The following is an 18905-nucleotide window of genomic DNA, read 5'->3' as shown; positions in this document are numbered from 1 at the left end:
ACTGTCAACTGAATGCTTTCAGCTCATTGTGCAAGGACCTAATGTGACCTGTGCTCGCACCCACGCCTTTTCAAAAATTTAGCCCTGAGGCACAGATGATCGTGCTAAATTCTACGTCTCTGGTAGCCGAGGGTGTCCAGCATTCCCGAGGGTCAAAGGGTCAATCTGCGTGACAGCTTTCGCTTGATGCATCCTGTTTTTTTTTTTCTTCTCTTCACTCTTAATTGCTCCACATAGAGCACCAGAGAAATGCCTAAAATATGAATGTAAATGTAAAATGTATGAGAGAGAAATGAGAGAGGAGAATTTAAGAAGAGAAAGAGCAGGAAACTGAGATGGAGTAACCATCTGGGCTTTGGGAATTCTGTTAAATCACCACTGATCTGATGAATTGAAAGGCGTGGTGGGGGCGGGGTGGGGTAGGGGGTGGGAGGGGGGTGGGCTATACGGGGGCATAAACAAGTACATCTGGATTCCAGACTCACAAACATGCGAATACTCACACTCATTCTAAGCTTTCTCAGCCTTGAATTGACCTACATAGGGTATTTACCCTGGGATCGGTGCCAAATTGTAAACAGAAATCATGGAAATAATCCAAGAGTCTAATGAGAGCCTCTCTTTTCAGGATCTTTTGGGACATTGGACTAAGAATGAGCATAAGGAGAAAGGAAACAAGGCAAACAACTTGCAACAGCCAATAAAAATTCCCTTTGCTTACCTCTCCTCCTCCCTTGTCTACCCCTTCCACAGGAGCGAGACCGTGCTGCATCAGTTTTGCTGCCCCGCCCCTGAACATCCAGAGGCTGACACCACTGGCTCATCCGGGTAAGACACACTCAGCAACCAATCACAGATGCTGTCACGTTTGGCTCTCACCATTTTTGCTCCCAGCGTCAGCCAGTGAAAATGCTCTCTCTCTATATATATACCCACTATCTGTACATGTGTGTCATTTAACTGAGTCATGTGCACAGCCAGGCCTTTAATCATGCTTGTTAGTGTGAACTAGTGCATTTATGGACATGTGGGGCCTGGAGTTACACTAACGAACCCATAGCTCTCATAGTCTCAGGGGTAACTCTATATATACATATAGAGAGGCATAGAAAGAAAGGGGGAGATACTGTATGAACTGATAATAGCCACTATAAAAGTGCCCATGGCAACCCAGCAATGACGCAACGGCTACCACTACCATAGTAACCGGAGAACAGAAGTGTTGACTTTGAGAATCTACTGTAGCCACTTTTGCCATCTGTTTCTGCGTGGGCAGGGTTGTCTGTTTGTTGTGCAAGTTTGTTGTGTTTGTGTGTGCGCATGGGGGCGTGTGAATGTGTGACGTTTCACATGGAGATGTCTGAATGAGCACAGCTCTGTTTTCAACTTTGAAAAGCTGATTTTGTCATGTTTCTCAATGATTACCGTTTGGCCTCCCTCCTCCAGAATTCACCCTGCCTTTTTAATCTTCTGTACTGTGCTTCTAAATCCAGTCTTCCCCAGTCATGTCTACTTTTTCTGCCTCTTTTCCTGCTGTAATACCCCCCACCCCTTGTTTTGTTTATTTCTGTATGCATCTCTACTCATTATTTATCTGTCTGTTGGAAGAGTTTGTCTTTTCTCATCATCTCTCTGTAATTATTTCTATCTCATCCCTCCCTATCAAGTCTCTTTCTCTCTCTCTCTCTCTCTCTCATTCTGTTTTTATTAATATCACCATCTGTCTGTCTGGAATCCCTCTCCTCTCTCTGATCTGATGACTTAACTCCTACACCCACATAGTCCTGATTGGATGGGCTAATGGCACAGCGGCAATGGACAGCCAGCTGAGATGATGAGATGTAGAGGAGCCTTGTAGCACAGTGGCTCATTATCATCATCACACAAAGTTGTGTGCAAACCTGCACCACCTCTTCACACCGACTGTCATCCACTGAATCAAACCTCCCGAGAGATGTCATGAGATCCGCCTCTAGCCTAACTTGCCGTGCCTTTTCTCTCCTCTGCTCAGCCTTTGTGTGTGTGTGTGTGTGTATGTGTATCTCCCCTGGCTGCAAGGTACTGTTTTACTCTATAGGACTTTGAGAGATGCGATTTGACAGATGTTCATTCCTCTTTCGACGTGACATCACACGTGCAGGCGGAGCAGGAGTATGTGCTTGGTGTGTTTGGTATGTGTGTGTGTGTGTGTGTGTGTGTGTGTGTGTGTGTTGGGGGAGTATTAGAAAAAGAGAGAGAGGGGAGTATATAGCGCCCATATCATTATAAAGGCTTTTGCTGTCCAGATGCATTAATACCTCAACTCTTGCTTTTAAATCCTCTAATGTATTCTAATGTACTCTAATGTATTCTGATGCAGCGCTGGGGCATGGCAGTGTTTTAATAGAGTTTTTGATAGAGACAGCCTCCAGCATGCACACACCAACACACTCTTACTATATCCTCTTGCCTCCTCTCAACCGTTTTCTATCTCGGCCTTTCCTCTGCCCCCCCCCCCTATTTATTTTCTCCAACTTTATATCGTTTAAAAGATATGACTGAGCGTCTCTGGCCATGTCTCTGACTTTTTGGCTGGGGATGCACAATAGTTGCTTTCACAGCAATCAAAGAAAACAAAGAGGAACTTTAGCGATGTGCTCATTATTTAACCATGAGCAGGCTTTTTATGCTCCCCAGTCGTGTTTAGTCCCCTTCATGTAAAAAATTATTAGAGTAAGCATTATCACGGTGGAGGAAACCATTGTACGGGCACACACAACATCATGCACACACACACACTCATAATTGCACACCATTATAAAACCTCTTAGGGGATGATCATACCTCTATCCTTATAAGACCAGTTTGGCAGAATAAAAGGTGCTGAATGTCAGTGTTTTCTCCCTCTCAGTAGTGGTGAGATGCGATGCAAGACAAAGTGGCCACTTTATGTTTTTTTCACAATCTGACAACAATGACAAAAATTTATATTCTATCAATATATAAATTCTATCATCTGGAGAACTGGAAAACTTGGATATTCGGTAAAAGGACACTTTCTGCTGCATCATGGCAGTAATTTGCTTTAGTAAGCCCTGAGTGGCTTTCACAGAATTTTGATAATGCTGTCATGTCAAAGAACATTGTTCCATCTGTGTACAGGACCTGGGATTATATGAGGAGGATGGGGCATCAAGCACTGGGAGACAGCCTCCATGCTCGATTTTGTTGCGTTCTGAGTCAGATTCAAGCCATATTTGATTATATTTCTGTTTTGTTTTTGCCTCCAGCCTCCTCTGTGTTGCTGAAATAATTGTTTACTAAATATCTGTGGAGTCAGATTTGGTTGCTCCTCCACTTTGTCTGCAAGTCATGTTTGACTTTGAGGATATGTCTGTCTATTATTGTCTCATGTTGCCTCCAGTATTTTGACGCCACAGACTTATCCTCTACTCTATTCTTCTACTGTAATCCAAGCAGCAGAAGGAGCAAAATAGTCATTTTTATGTCTATGAAGCAGACTGAGACCATTTAAGTTTTTATCACAATTGCGAACTGAAAAGTTCATCCAAATGATGTCATTGCCACAGAAACACATCCATTTTTTGGAATCTCGTGCACAAAATCAGATTTCCATTGCAAAACATCTGGTGTACCAAATAACCATAAAAGAGTCTCACACATGCTTTCCACCATTTCAGTGGATTGTCCAGACTCAACAGTATCAGACAGTGTTATCCAGTGCTCTAATTGGTTCAGTCTGGGAGCAGACTGTTTCCTAATTAAACAGACTGCAACCACTTGAGTGATGAGTGTGTTTGTGGGTATATACACTACTTGGTGCATCCATGGTGTGAAACTGACAGCACTTAATAAAGATCTCTTTGATATCAACACATCGCTTCATAAATAATTAAATGATAAACTTAAACTCTAGTATCCATAGCATGTACATTGCTTATAGCCTAAATTCCCAGACACCCTCTCCTATGATGGCCTTGTTTAAATGGCAGTTATGCAACACTACACCTGTTAGTGAGGAACAAAGTGCTGATAATTATAAGTGTCAGAATTCTTTATTTACCGCTCACAATAAACTGGCTGAGGCGATGAATCAATACATAGATTAGCTCAGTGGTTGCCAGCCTGGGGCTCTGGACACCCACAACTGGTCTAGTTGCAAGATGTTGCAGGATGATTGAAAGGATTGCAAAGTCATCACCCAGGAAGAAAATAAGAATTCTGCTACACATAACCACGTAAATTTTTCAGACTTTCTCCCAATCTTCGCTTCTTCTTTGTGAAGTACTGCTCAGTTTTATCCCTCCAGGCCTCTTAGTAATGAAACAATCATTCTTTGATTGAACTGTGACATACAACACAAGTAGATATTACTTTGTATTAAGAGGCTATGAGTACAAAAGGGTTAGGAACCCATAGATCAGTTGATTTAAATAAAAGTAATTAATAATATATTAATGGCAAAATACTAAATATTCACTGTTTCTGCTTCTCTGTTTTATATCATTGTGATGATCCTTAACATGTTGGAAATATGGACTGTTGATCAGGCTTTGAGAAACTGTGATTTTTCAATAGATTAAGAAACAATGAAAATATTGTTGCTGGCAACCCTACTACAGAGTAAATTTTAATGTGTGGGAAGTAGTAAATGAATGAGTCTGTAGTGTCAGCTCTTTAATATTTTCATCCTGGTCACATATCCAGAGCTTCACTCCTGCAATCTGCCCAAATAGGACTGGACACATAAACTCAGTCATCGTCGCCCCAAGCCACCGCAACCACACATAACTCTCCACCTGCTGCTTCCCTCATGATCCTCTTCACACTGCCACTATGATAACAGCAGAGTTTTGAAGGTCAGTGGGGAAAACTAATAGCTTTCTCTTCTTATTCCCGCAGCAGTGGGCAGATGCTGAGCCTGGAGGATGGAACATCCTCTGGTGGTGGACAGGAAGTGGAGGGAGGGACCAAGAGGGAGGGACCCAGCGAATACGAGATCACCCTGGAGAATAAAAACAAACAGGTATGTCTTGTTTCGTCTCTCTCTCTCTCTCTCTCTCTCTCTCTCTCTCTGTGTGGTCCTATTAGAGGCACACAGTGGGATGGAGCAAATGCTGACTTCCTCCACCTGTTTTAGTCTGAGGAGGTGTGTGAGGGATGATCATCTGACAATGTGTCTTGCGTGACAAAAAAGATTCCCATTCTGATCTATTTCTGTCTCTGTTGACACGAAAAAGAGCACCAGCGACTCCACAGCGACACGAGCCCGAAAGATGCTAGGTTGTCATGGTAACAGTTAATAACTGCTTCTGGCGGCTGGAGATGTCTTTATTTCTCATAGCAAACTGCTGAAGGGTCCGCCGTTGCCACTGCTATTGCTGCTGCAGTGTGTGCACATGAGCGTGTTCCTCTTTCTGTGTATGTATGTGTGTGTCTGTGCACTTTTTTGTGGACGTGCTTGCGTTTGCAGACACACACAGACTCAGGCACATGTGCGACTGTCCTCCTTTTCTCCCTCTCTGTCTCTTCTTCCCTCGCCTCCCACTCCACCCCCACCCCCCACCCTGTGCCCCCCCTCCTTCATCTCTGTCCCTCTTAACTGAGAAATATAGGAGGGCAAAAGGATGGAGGATGCTGAGATTTTGGGGGCTGAGCTGCTCTGCCAACAAACGGAAACAGAAATAGGCTTGTGCGGGTGTTCACTTTTTCTATTCATTTTCTCAAACAGCACCTTTGTCACAGCCTATCCATCCTCCTTCCCAGCCAGGACTGGCCCTTCATCCAGTATTAGCAGCTGAATGATGATAGATGATGTTTACTTTGGCTCTAATACCATAAACCCTCACTGGTTTTAAAAGAGCGGAGAGATAAGTAAGACGGATACTTCTGAGAAGGGTGTGAGTGTGAATTTCATGACTGGTGGATGAATAAATATTTTTCAGTGGCTGCTGTGTGCTTTGCAATATCACTCTTGCAGCGTCTTCATTCGAGCCTTGTAAACATGTTTGATATTTAAACTCACTCCCCCTCACTCTCATTTCCTCCCTTCCCAGATCGAAGAGTTGGAACAGAAGTATGGAGGCCATCTCATAGCGAGGCGGGCAGCCCGGCGCATCCAGACAGCTTTCCGTCAGTACCAGCTCAGCAAAAACTTCCAGAAGATCCGCAACTCGCTGTCGGAGAGCAAGCTGCCCCGTCGGATCTCCCTGCGCCACCCCAGCCCCTCGGGCAGAAACCGGAATGCGGCCCAGAGGCACAGCTACACCCTGCATCCTGGGGGAGGACAGATACCTCTGCGTTCCAAGACTCCCCCTCCTCCCCCGTGCCGCTCCACCTCCTTGCCTCCTTCTCCCGCCTCCGCCCCGACAGCCATTTCCTCTCCTCCCCCGACCGCAGCCCCACCTCCAACCCCTGGACCCACGCTCACACAGCTGGAGGACTGCTTCTCTGAGCAAGTGAGTGGTTTAATTTCATATGATATCTCCCATAAGCTTTAATCTAAATGGGGAGGTAAAATGACACAGAAAAAAATGCAGTATCTCATTTACATCATACAGTGTCCTTTTTAGTCATTCTAGCAGCATGGCTCTTAGAAAATCTAAACAACTGTTGGATAGATTGCCATGAAATTCATGCTCCTCTCAGGATGAATTGTAATAAATTTGGTGATATCTATTGCCGTCATCAGGACAGAATTTAAATTTGTCCAATCCACAGCTCAGCAGCTTGACCTGGCCTTAGCTAAACCACATGGACTAGGCCCCTCTGGCTTGACCGTTTCATTCAGTTTCTTCTGAATGACACATTCTGCTCACCATCACTGTTTATCTAGTCCCATTAGTCTTGCAAATGGCCACTAATTAGCAACCCCACTGGAATCATAAACCTTTCCACTCATGAATCATACTCCCTGACTTGATTAAATCAGTGGTTTTGAAGTGTATTTTTCTATAACTTATTTGCAGCTGCACTCCTTGGCCCAATCGATCGATGATGCCCTCCGTGGTTGGAGCTTATCAGAGGGTGGAGAGGGGAAGGGGCTACTGATGGACCCCGGGGCACTTCGTGCAGCCGCTGAGAGCGCTTGCCTGCCCCGCAGTGCCAGTTCGCTGCTCATGGCCTTCAGGGACGTCACCGTTCACATCGACAGCAATAGTTCCTACACCATCTCCTCCGCCACCACCACAACCACCACTTCCCTGGGCAACGCCGCAGGTGCAGGAGAGCCCGGCAGCAGGAAGACGTCCATAAGTGGAATGGCCGGGGGAGGAGACGGCCAGTCAACGGAGGAGCCTGAGTTCCCTGCCCCTCCTCCCAGCGAGGAGCTGGAAATGGTCGATCCGGGATCCAGGAGGGGCTCCACGGTGCCAGCTCCAGGAGGAGGGACGGAGGGGGAGAGTGGCTCAGATAGACTGGGGTCCACCTCCACTTCTACCTCTACTTCCACCTCCATCTCCACCTCAACCCAGTCTAACCAGCAGCCTGCTCAGATTTACACACAGTACCAGCAGTACCACTACACTCATCCTCAGCAGATCCCTGGGGGGCCGAGCCCTGAGGCCCTGCAGGCCCTGGTTGTCTCTCTGCCCAGGGACCGCTGCCAGGATCCAGCCTCTTGCCGCTCGCCAACCCTGTCCACAGACACACACCGCAAACGCCTGTATCGTATAGGACTCAACCTCTTCAATGTGTGAGTGAGCTGGTAACACACACACACACACACACACACACACACACACACACACTCTCTCTCTCTCTCTCTCTTTCTCTTTCTCTCTCCCTGTCCTGCACACAGAAAACTGCAAAAAAATATTTCTGCACCCTCTGGCTCAGGGTTCAAAGTACACTTATTAGTGTTTGTGTCTAACAAATCTCCAACAGCCCAGCAAACTGCTCTAAGCAGCTGCTCATTAGTGTTTGTGATTGTTGGGAGGAGCTGGCTTTTCAGTGCCATCTTGTGATGTCGTAATGTCCATGAAAAAAAAGCGCTAGTGAGAGAGAGAGGGGCGGGGGATGAAGTGAGGAAGAGAGAGAGAGAAGAGGGAAAATGCAGTTGAAGAAGAGAGGCAGTCAAGGAGGTCATGGACAATGCAAGAGCCTCTCAGCGCCTATAAATAGAGTCCACGGTTGGCCTGCACTTATTATTAGTTAATACAAATTAAAGTAAATTAACTCATATGCATCAGTGACAGTGGGTCTGATCCAGAAGTCCAGAGCTAACAGCTTTGCGCATGAATGCACTCCTCCTTTCCCTCTTTCCCCTCTGCACTGTTCTTCCTCATACACACACACACACACACTCACTCTCCCTCACACACACACACATTAAAGCACCCTTTCTCTTAAATACAGTGCTACGCATATTTTTTCTCACTCAGGCCCACACACCTATCCGCTTGAATGCACAAAAAATATCACACACACCCTGTTAACTCTAACACTGTTGATTTATGTTTTTGCTGTTGGCTATCTGTGGGCAGGAACCCAGAGAGAGGCATACACTTCCTGATCACGCGTGGGTTCGTCCCGGACACGGCCATCGGGGTGGCACACTTCCTGCTGCAGAGGAAGGGCCTGAGCCGACAGATGATTGGCGAGTTCTTGGGGAACAGCAAGCTGCAGTTCAACCGAGATGTCCTCGAGTGAGTTTTATTATTTACATATGGCCACATGCATACATACGTCACACAAAGACATTATGCTACATGAGTTTGGGTTTGATAGTATCCTATTATGTCCAAGTGCTGTACTGAATCCACCCTTTGAATTTAAAATTCAAATTTCTTATTGAATCTTTACTCAAGGTTAGCAGATGACATTTGCCCAGTTCTCATGTAGATGATGGTTTAGCTTTTTTCAGGTTGCCAGGTTGTGAAAAATTACTCCCCCACAACACTTTCTTTTTTTTTCCCACAAACTCTTAAGTTCATCCAAAGCTGCAGAGCATCATCAGTTTATTTACATCTTATTAAAACTGGTTGATTGTACTCCCTTTAACAATTACTTATTACCATTTTTTAGAATTGCAGATTTGATTACTTGGTATAAAGTGAGAAACTCTATTTGCTACTTAACTATATGACTCCCTGGCTTTGACATAGCATTACCTCAAGGTCCATTTTGTAGCTGTTCTGGAGCTTTTGACTGTAACAAGGTACATATAAAAGTCAAGAATAAATTGCAAACCCTGATGTTTTGTATGTTGTTCTTTACCCCCAAAAAAGAGGTAATAAAAGATGCAGTAGAGAGATTTGTTAGACTCTGACTTTAATGAATTCAGGTATTTTAAGATATCTAAAAGAGAACTGGCTATTGAAACCTAACCACTGTATATACACGCAATAACACACACCAACTGAGCTGACATGCAGCACTTGCATGCATAAATGCAACACATCCATGAAAACAAGCATTTATTTAATGCTTTTGGACTCACTCTTTTAGCATCCAACCAGAGTAGACCAGAGAGATCCAGGATAGAGAGGCTTTTTGCTGAGGTTGTTGCAGAGACTGTAGAAATAGGTCACTGCACTGAACACACACATACACCCTCACTTACTTTCTCACAGACGCACATGCACGTAAGTACACAAGATTGCACAATCTTGTGTACTTTGTCTATTGCCACAGCCTGTCCTCAGCCTTTTATGTACCTCTCTCTTGCCCCCTTGCTCTTTGCATGTCATTATTTCACCCTCTCATCATTCTCTTTCCTTCCCTCTCATCACCCACTGTCGTCAGACCCTTTCTTCTCCATTGGCATTTGCACAAAGTGTGCATGTGCACGTGCAAGCATGTTGTCTCTATGTGCGTCTTCCAGGTCAGTGGTTCTGTAATGGAAGTATGACCGTAAGAGAAAGATTTGCCATCAGTTCTTGGGTACTCATAGTTTGTTGCATACGCACACGCACACTCACCTTCTCAACACACTACAACTAAACCCAATCTCACTCTCCTTTCTCTCTCTGCTGCACCCCCCCGACCCGCCCCTTGCCTGTCTGTCTCTTTTTTAGTTGTGTCGTGGATGAAATGGATTTCTCAGGCATGGAGCTCGATGAAGCCCTGAGAAAGTTCCAGGCTCATGTCCGTGTACAGGGAGAAGCACAAAAAGTGGAGAGACTCATCGAAGCCTTTAGGTGAGACTGTCAACTCGCTCACAACTGGGATTCACTGACTAACAAGCTCTGGCTTCTCTTTTTAATACAGTCCAACACAACAACAGTCCATCACATAACTGAGCAGAGCTCGTAAGGGCACTTTGAACTTTTTAAAACGAATAGACCTTTTGCCTGTGGCCACCTATGCAAAACAGAAAAACAATGACACATAACCAAGCTCACATATATTGCACTAAAAGAGATGTATCCAGACTGGCATTCCAATAGGCCAACTGTGCCGACAAAGTGCTTAACTGGCTCTGCTAGCTCACTGAGGCATTCTCTGATGACACCAAAGCCCTGTATCATTAACAAACTACACTGATTGCCTGTAACCTTTGACTAAACTCAGCAGTGTTTGATTGTCAGTCAATCATAACAGAGATCTGAGCTGCAGGCAATCAGTGTGCGTTCCGTCAGGACAGAAATAGATGCTCTATTTCACAAGTCTCTCCCCTGGATGACACTTTCTGGCCAAATCTTCAGGCTTTGTTGGCTGTTTTGTATGTGCTAGATGGTTGCGTGTCCATTTCTATCCAAAATCACACATGAATATGTATAAATGCATGTTTGGTGCTCATGAGGTTTTAGCCTGAGTTGGTTTTCTGCTCATGTTGTCGGTGCTCTCAAGTCACTAAAATTTATGAGCATATCTGCTGAAGAAGACTCATTTAAATACCAAGAAGACCTTGAGAGGCCTACTGTAGTTTGCACACTCCCGTTACGCCTTTTAATGGACTGCCTTTGCCTCTAACAAACTCCTGGACAGAAACAGGTTTTTTTATGATGCTATTTTTTCCCTCTGAGTGAAAATCCTGTGAGGCAAAAACAGACAGCAGTGACCAGACCAATAAGATCTGCAATTGGTATCTTATCCCCTGGCTGGAACTGTCCTTGAAATGTCCTGGTAATATCCAAAGATTACCCCCAGGACTAAAAATGCAATAAAAATGCCTGTCATTGTTTTCTATTTCAGAGTAATTGGTTACATTGCTGTGTACATTTAATCTCCCACTGCTGATGTGCTGCCCTTTCCCCTAGGAATACCAACAATGTGACCAGCAGGATATGATTTGAGCCACTGTTCCTTTTAACTCATTAACCAAGGTGTCCTCTTCCATTACGCAAAATTGCTAGTAGAATTAAATATTAGGGGAGTGTATTCACCATATCAAATGTGCTACTTGTACTTTCTATCAACACTTTTTTGCATCCATAATATGTGGGCTTTGTTTGAGCAGCTTACCTTTTCTTGTCTTTTTGTGATCTTGAAGCTTAAAAATTTGGTGTTACTCTGTGTTTTTCTTCCACAAATCTTATAAAAAGACCAAAACCAACAGTCTTTCAGCACTTTGCAACTTTCCTCCCCTGTTTGTGGCACTCAGATCAAAGCTCATTCATTCATACTGACAAGGCTAAATGCTAAATGCTCACACCTGCTCACAAAGCTGATGTCACAAAGGTGTGGCTCATTGGTTTGTTCTAATAGTAGACAACAATATAGATTGATGACACATAAGCTCGAGCTTTTGTGTCGAGGCTGCAGATACATGGGCAATACTTGTTGGAAGGATCAATTAATTGTTGGTTTTGGTGTTTTCACCGGATTTGTACATGATAAAAATAGACTGTGACCAGGGTGTTCTTACTCTAAGCAAGCAGTAGAGATGAGGAGAAGAGGAACAGTCATGACACTTTCTCCCTCTGCCTCTGATTTGAAGGCCAATCAGAACACCCACCGCGGTCATCAGTTAATCACATCACACTCAATCATACGTGCTGAGCCCCTGGGTGCAGATTACAAATTCATCACTGATCTGAGACCACACTCTCTGTAGTGTAGCAGGAGCAAGTGAGTATAGGTCAGAAATGAACGGGCTTTATCGGGACAGCCAGACATCCGATGCCACGTCTGTTACGTAATAGATGTTATGTCATCTGTTTGAAGCGTGTTGTACTCTTGTCGTGAGTAGTTCTTTTATAGGAAGTGGTATTTGTGCCAGCTGGCATGCAACTTTCATATGCAGATATGAAGATAAGAGATTGGGAGCTGGTTTTTAAATAAACTGGTTACATAAGAAGGAGAACCGTGCTTGAAAATGTGTGAATGAAGCACAAACACACACATACCCACTGCTTTATTTATTCACTCAACTGTTAGCTCATTCAGTGTATTAACATGCACACATATGCGCTCACACATCCATGCACAATTCCATTTGCATACATACCAATGATACATACACACTCACACATACAGTAGCTCTCGCCTTGCACTCAGTCTTTGATGAATTTTCCGCAGAATTACATCAAGTTGGCAGATCAGGGGGCTCGTTTGTGCCACAGTGTGTTTGTGTGTGTCTGTGCATGTGCCTGTGCATATTATATCTGTAGGGGTGTTTGTGCTTAGCAGGATCTATTTTCATTCAAACAAAGGCATTGCTTCTGAACTGGGCTGCATACGATTGATACTCAGTGAGTTCTGTGGCCTTAGATCTTGTGTGGGGTCTGGGAAAAGGCTTTCTAGTTGCGCAGGTCTCAGATGTGGCCTCTCGCTTGCATATGCTCTGACAAGTACATAGTCCTTTGGAGCAGAGCAGCCCTCTCCATGTCTGCATCCTGCCTGGCTGCAGAGATAAAAGCCTCCCACCACTGAAATGGCCAACTGTGTAAGTGTAAGTGACAGTAAGAAAGATAGGGAGGGAGCTGTGGGGGAAGGAGGGGTGGAAGTCAGAGTTTGTGAATCCTGTGGGTAGAGACCGAGCAAAGCAAGTCCAAACGCAACATCTTTGTTTCCAGAGCAGACTGGACAGTGCTACCTTACCTGGGGCTGAACCATTTTTGCACTGCCAAATGTCTCCTGTGTTCTGTCAGTCTAATTTATGTGAGAGTGACAGCTCTTCCTAACTGAGAAGAAGTTACAATGAATCAGTCTTTAAGTCAATCAGTCAGATTAAAAACAGTGCAGTGTTTGTATGATATGACATCTACTCCTGTCTCACATGCAAGATAAGCAGCTTTTTAAAGACCATTCTCTATATTGCCTTTATAACTTTATAACAATTTGTACTGATCTCTCTCTAGATGACGCACTCCCTGATTTTGTTATTGTGCCCAAATGCACCCCTACAAGAGATTTTCTCCCAGCACACTAATATTTTGAAACTCAACACAGTTTAAAGCTGAGGGGAAATTTTTGGCAGAGCGATTGGGCACAATAACAAAACCAGGGAGAACATTATTAAGTTTTAGTACATTGCCTCTGTGAACCTGAGGATACAGAGATTTTAAGAGATGTTTCTAATATTCAGTCTACCCTGATTGATTATACTAAATGGAGTGAAAAAATGTTAGAAACAACTCTTAAAAAAACACATCTATAAAACAATACAGTTTAATGGCAGCCCAGGAGTAAAATCCTGTAGTTTATTAACATATTCACTCAGTAGATGTTATTTTTCTATATCTATATATCTATGAATCTCTCTCTCTCTCTCTCTCTCTCTCTCTCTCTATGTGTGTGTGTGTGTGTGTGTGTGTGTGTATAAATATGATTTGCCCAGGATGCATTACATCCATGAATCTACCAATTGCGTTTTTGATATTATATATAAAAGTTGTTGTAACCTGACAAATACTTTCCAATCTTGTTTGTGCTGCATTTTATTTCTTTGTAAACTGTGTTTGTTAAACCGGGGAAAATGTTTCAGCCAGCACACACTATATACTGTTATACACATAAAAGCAAATCATAATCTCCAGGATGTTCTTTGAATGATCATTGGGATTTTGGTGTTCCTGATCGTTCTTTGTGGTGTCTTACGTACTTTTCTGTAGTTCTGTTGTGCTTATAAATGTGGCGCAATGACCACAATCCAGAGATCCAAAATTGCAGGTTTATGAAATGCTAGACCAAACATGTAATATAAAACTCTGTTTTTCTTCCACAGCCAGAGGTACTGTATGTGTAACCCTGATGTGGTACAGCAGTTTCACAACCCAGACACTATCTTCATCCTGGCCTTTGCTGTTGTCCTCCTCAACACTGACATGTACTCGCCCAACATAAAACCACAGCGCAAAATGGGACTTGATGACTTCATACGCAACCTAAGAGGTGAGTGTGTCCATCTACAGCGTGTGCATGTATGTAAGAGAGATTGTGTGTGTTTACCTCGAGGCTGTATGTACAGTATGTGTCATTTCACAGAGCGTGATTTTCCACTGTGGACAGAGCTGGTTTAATGTTTCAACATTTATGGCAAGTGGTTTCACGAGTTTAAACACTGGTTACACTAGTGCAGGGTCCATTCAAAATGTGCCTGTGTCTGTAGGGGCTGATTGCTTTGCCTGTGTTAATCCATCTTGCAGCTTTCTTGAGAGCGTCATCCAAATGGCTTCACGCTCAACACTGCACTTCCTCAGTTTGTGAGTGAAAATCAGAGTAAATACAGCGTTACACAATGAAAACATGGATGGGTTGGCGGGGGGTGGGTCTCTGCACAATGTCATACAAATAGCACTACTCATAAACATTCAGCATAGGCAATTTACAATACCAAGGAATCCTTTCCCATGCTGCAATGTGTGTGGTCAGTTGCTCTTGTTTGTTACTGCTGGAGTTGGCTGCTCTGCTCCACTCCGATAGTGTGTGGGTGATGGTGTAGACATTGCTGTTGCAGTTGAGTTCTGCCTTTCTTGAAATCCTGACATGATTCAATATTCAATACTTTATTGCCATTCAACTTAGTTGTTAGGAATTTGCTTTAGTGAGCTCATGACAGGACAACACTCGTACCATAATGTACAATAAGAAAAAACATATAAAAACACATAATACATACAACCATTCTATACATCTGTGAATGTAACATCAAGTGCAAGACAAAGTGCAAGGTGTTTAAAATACCATGAGATACATAGTATAAAATAGGAATAAAAAGATAAAATAATAAAATCAGTAATGAAGATAAATTCAAGTATCAGGTGTTTGAAGTGCAGTAAGCAGAGTACATTAAGATCTAGTGCAAATAAGAATGGCTGACGGGTGCTTAACAATATGGTAAAATGCAAAATACTATAAAATTTGGCAGTGGTTACTGCTTTGTGTTGATAAAGTCCTGATACAGGACTGAGGAGCCATTTAGTGATTTGATGGTTCTACCATATGTTCTGCCATAGTTTTGATGGAAAGAGTCTTTGGTGGGCTTTTTTGATGATACAGATTGAGTTTTCATCCCATTTCAGAGAGGCAGAAACTGTTGTTAAAATTAAAGCTGTCCACTCTTTCCACCTCCAGATCATTAAAGATCAGTGGTGGGAGAAAGTCTGCCTGTCTCTCCGAAAGTCGACCACCAGCTCTTTAGTTTAATGTTAATGTTTAATTTACTTATTATAAATTGTCTGGGTGCTGTACTGCGCCCTCATAATGTAGTTTTGCCTTTTTCTTCACATCAAATAACACGTAGAAAAGCAATGTTTGAAGCTTTCATCCACCACTCATCCAAAAGACTTCAACATTGACACTGCTCTTCTGCAAGTCATCAGCAAAACACCTGCAAAGTTTGGAGTTGATTGGATGAGCAGTTGTTAAGAAAATCAAAAGACAGACAGATGGAGATCCCACCATTTATAGTAATCCCACATGCTCAAACATTTTACTGAAGATCATGAGGCGATCTATTGGAGAGATGTGCCAGAAAGAATGATAAGGAACTTGAAAAAGAGAACAGAGGGCAAGGAAGTCAAAGTTTTACAACAAGCACTCTCTTATCAACCTCACTTCAATCTCACTATCGGTCTTTGAGTGACAGCCTCTTGGACTGAAGTAAATTACTCAGAGGCAGCAGTTGCTTGCCTTTGCTCACTACCATCAAGAAAACCATCAGCAGTGCAGGAGGAGATTCCTGATACCCTTGACTCAGAGCTCTGCCCCAGAGACCATGGCGTCGACCCATTTAATTGAGGCTCACTTAGCGTTAGATTTAACGATATGAGCTTGGGTTTTCCAGAAGCATCTCATCACTTGCACCGTGCTCCTCAAGGCTCTCATCACTGTCTCCATCCAACAGATACATACATTTACTGCAACCACAGCTTAAAGCAGAGCAGTTTGACTCCAGTCAATGAAAAAATCCCTCGTAAAATAAAATTTTAGATTTTATTTCATTTAATATTGCACAACTCAGTTTTAATTTGTGAGCTGAACAGGTTTCTCCATAAGCTGTACAGCAGTGTCAGACTGTGGTGATGATTTCTGTGTGCTGCTTGAAAGTGATAATAGGACAACTGCCAGGACACAATGACAGCACACATACTGGGATAAAAGCACATTTTCTGATTCACAGCTGTGAACCCTACAATGAAATAAAACTAATTTAGCTGTAATATCCCAGACACAAATGATATTAGCCCTTACAATCAGTCAATCCCAAATTCAATGATTATTAAGTTTGTAGTTAGGATTCCCATTAGCTTCTACTGTGGCTGTTGTATACAGTATCTTCTCAGGGATCTGCATAATGAAATGATTAAATTCACAATCAACATCTGTGAATAATAAAAAACATTCATAAGATAAATGTCGATGGACTAACTCCAAAATGTGTCAAATAATATCATGACTTTAGAGTCTATATTTTTTAATTGCGAGATTAAGGAGCTGTCTGTGTTAGAAGTATTGACTGTAGTGTCTGAAACTGATAGAATAATGCAGATTCTGCTTTTGCTTCTCCTGGGCCATTTGTTGATACCTCCTTTTTGGCAATGTCCCCCTGAAAATGTTAGTTACAGAATGTTATTAATTGTGTCACACACAGTCAAGTGCCCTGACTACAAGGACCTGGTGTCCTGAGGAATTTCTTGGAAACAGACAAAAGTTATGCCTACATTCAGTTTTACTCACTAAAATGTATTGTGTGTGTCATTGAGGCCTGACAATGGTGGTTTCTAAAACATTTGCAAGGGTGATTTTTCAACTATATAAAAAAAAAATATTGTTTACATTCATGTTTGTTAGCCCGAGGTCCTCTGCATCTCTGCATCTGCACACGTTACGCTACATTCTTGGTGCTTTCTGCCCTGATCAGAATAGCATGATACTACTGACAGGAATGGATATTGCATTGTCTGTGCCCAGTTCAAGTACATTCACTTCACTTATAGTGCTACTATTAGTCAAAAACTCCTTTACCTTCAAGACACATTTTAGTAAAACATGTAGCCCTTAAGCACATAACAAAGTTGTTTCTCTTCAATGAGTCCCTGCCTTGTAAAGATCTTTGACTTTTGGTTAAATTCTGTTTCAGGTAACCGTAACGCTATGGTTGTTTTTCATGAGACATTATGTGAATAATTTAGGTTTGTACATTTATGCCCATTATGTTGTCTTCTCTGAATTGGGTGTTCAAAAATTGCTGTGAATTTCCATTGATAAATCCGAGTGTGTCCCTGAGTGGGGCTTTCAATATGTCAGGGCTGATTGCCTGTGGGATCTATAGACTATTTCTTACCTTGGTACAGTCCTACATTACAGTATATGGGCCTGTGTTCCCTCAGGTGTGGATGATGGAGCTGACATCCCCAGAGAGATGGTTGCAGGCATTTATGAAAGGATCCAACAGAGAGAGCTTCGCTCAAATGAAGACCATGTCACCTATGTGAGCCGTGTGGAGCAGTCCATCCTGGGCCTGAAAACTGTGAGTAATGTTTTTGTTTGTGCGCAAGCCTTTCCCCTCTCCCTTTTTTTTCTCATTTCAGGGAGCTGTCTGTACTTGTTTGTACAGTCTCCTTTCTCTGGTGTCATGTATTATTTCGCTGCAGTCTGTCCTCTGTAGTATCTGTCATCTCCATCTCTTTAACCTCGTCTCCATAGATCCTCGCCGTGCCCCACAGACGTCTGGTGTGCTGCTGTCGTCTGTTTGAGGTGCCTGACGCCAACAAGCCTCACAAACAGAAACTGTCCCAGCTCCAGAGAGAGGTCTTCCTCTTCAATGACCTGCTGCTGGTAAAGTTTCACCACAAACATATCTACCTCCTTACTTACTGCAATGCTCTAAATATGCTCCTGAAACCAACCACATATGAATGTGCAAAATATGACTATGACAGTGAAACATGAGCAGACACAGTAAATGTTAATTCAGCTGTGATGTGTTTCCTGTGTCGACTGCAGATCCTGAAACTGTGTCCTAAGAAGAAAAGCTCGGCCTCATACACCTTCTGTAAAGCTATGGGCCTCCTGGGAATGCAGTTTCATCTCTTCAGCAATGAATGTGAGACACTATTTTACTCTGCAGCAGTCTATTCTCAGTACAATTCCACCCTGGTGCTGGAAAAATGCTTAGCAAGAGTAAGAGTCATCAACTGCATTGTTGCCTATCAAGTCTGGGTCAGGACTCAGGCATTGAATGAATTGCCAAGGGTTCACTAGTGAAACAAAATTAACTCTTTTATTACTTTTAGAAGTAATAAAAGTACTTCTTTTAAAAGAAAACAACACTGTAGAAAACATTCAAAAGAATCACTTACAAATAATCGATTTCAGTGCATTAAGAAGATACAGAAATGTCAGTTTCTGCAATTGGTTGAGCCAAGTCCCCATAATGTAGACTTTGTGAGACTGAGTTCAAAAAGCATGAGTTAACAGAGCAGTGTGTGATTAAATTGTTCACAAATGAAGGTGGAAATGGAAATGGAAATAGATTTTGACAGGTCTGTCATTTAGCAGAAGAATCTATGAATTCC

The 18905-nt window shown here is 42.9% G+C and overlaps 1 protein-coding gene across 2 annotated transcripts in view; it reads left to right on the top strand.

The window, feature by feature from the left end:
• Nucleotides 1–18905, top strand: part of iqsec3b (IQ motif and Sec7 domain ArfGEF 3b) — a 28903-nt gene that overhangs the window by 5060 nt on the left and 4938 nt on the right. For both annotated transcript variants that reach the window (XM_018663827.2, XM_051073401.1), the window contains exons 2-11: nt 754–828; nt 4903–5026; nt 6057–6458; nt 6969–7693; nt 8484–8645; nt 10017–10139; nt 14111–14277; nt 17718–17857; nt 18034–18165; nt 18334–18433. In XM_018663827.2, the coding sequence (XP_018519343.1) occupies nt 754–828; nt 4903–5026; nt 6057–6458; nt 6969–7693; nt 8484–8645; nt 10017–10139; nt 14111–14277; nt 17718–17857; nt 18034–18165; nt 18334–18433 (2150 nt within the window). The remainder of the gene's footprint in view (nt 1–753; nt 829–4902; nt 5027–6056; nt 6459–6968; nt 7694–8483; nt 8646–10016; nt 10140–14110; nt 14278–17717; nt 17858–18033; nt 18166–18333; nt 18434–18905) is intronic.

This window comes from Lates calcarifer, linkage group LG10, assembly GCF_001640805.2.
Source record: "Lates calcarifer isolate ASB-BC8 linkage group LG10, TLL_Latcal_v3, whole genome shotgun sequence".
Classification (NCBI taxonomy): domain Eukaryota; kingdom Metazoa; phylum Chordata; class Actinopteri; family Centropomidae; genus Lates; species Lates calcarifer.
The sequence above is the reverse complement of the archived record's forward strand: the minus strand, read 5'-3'. Positions and strand labels throughout refer to the sequence as shown.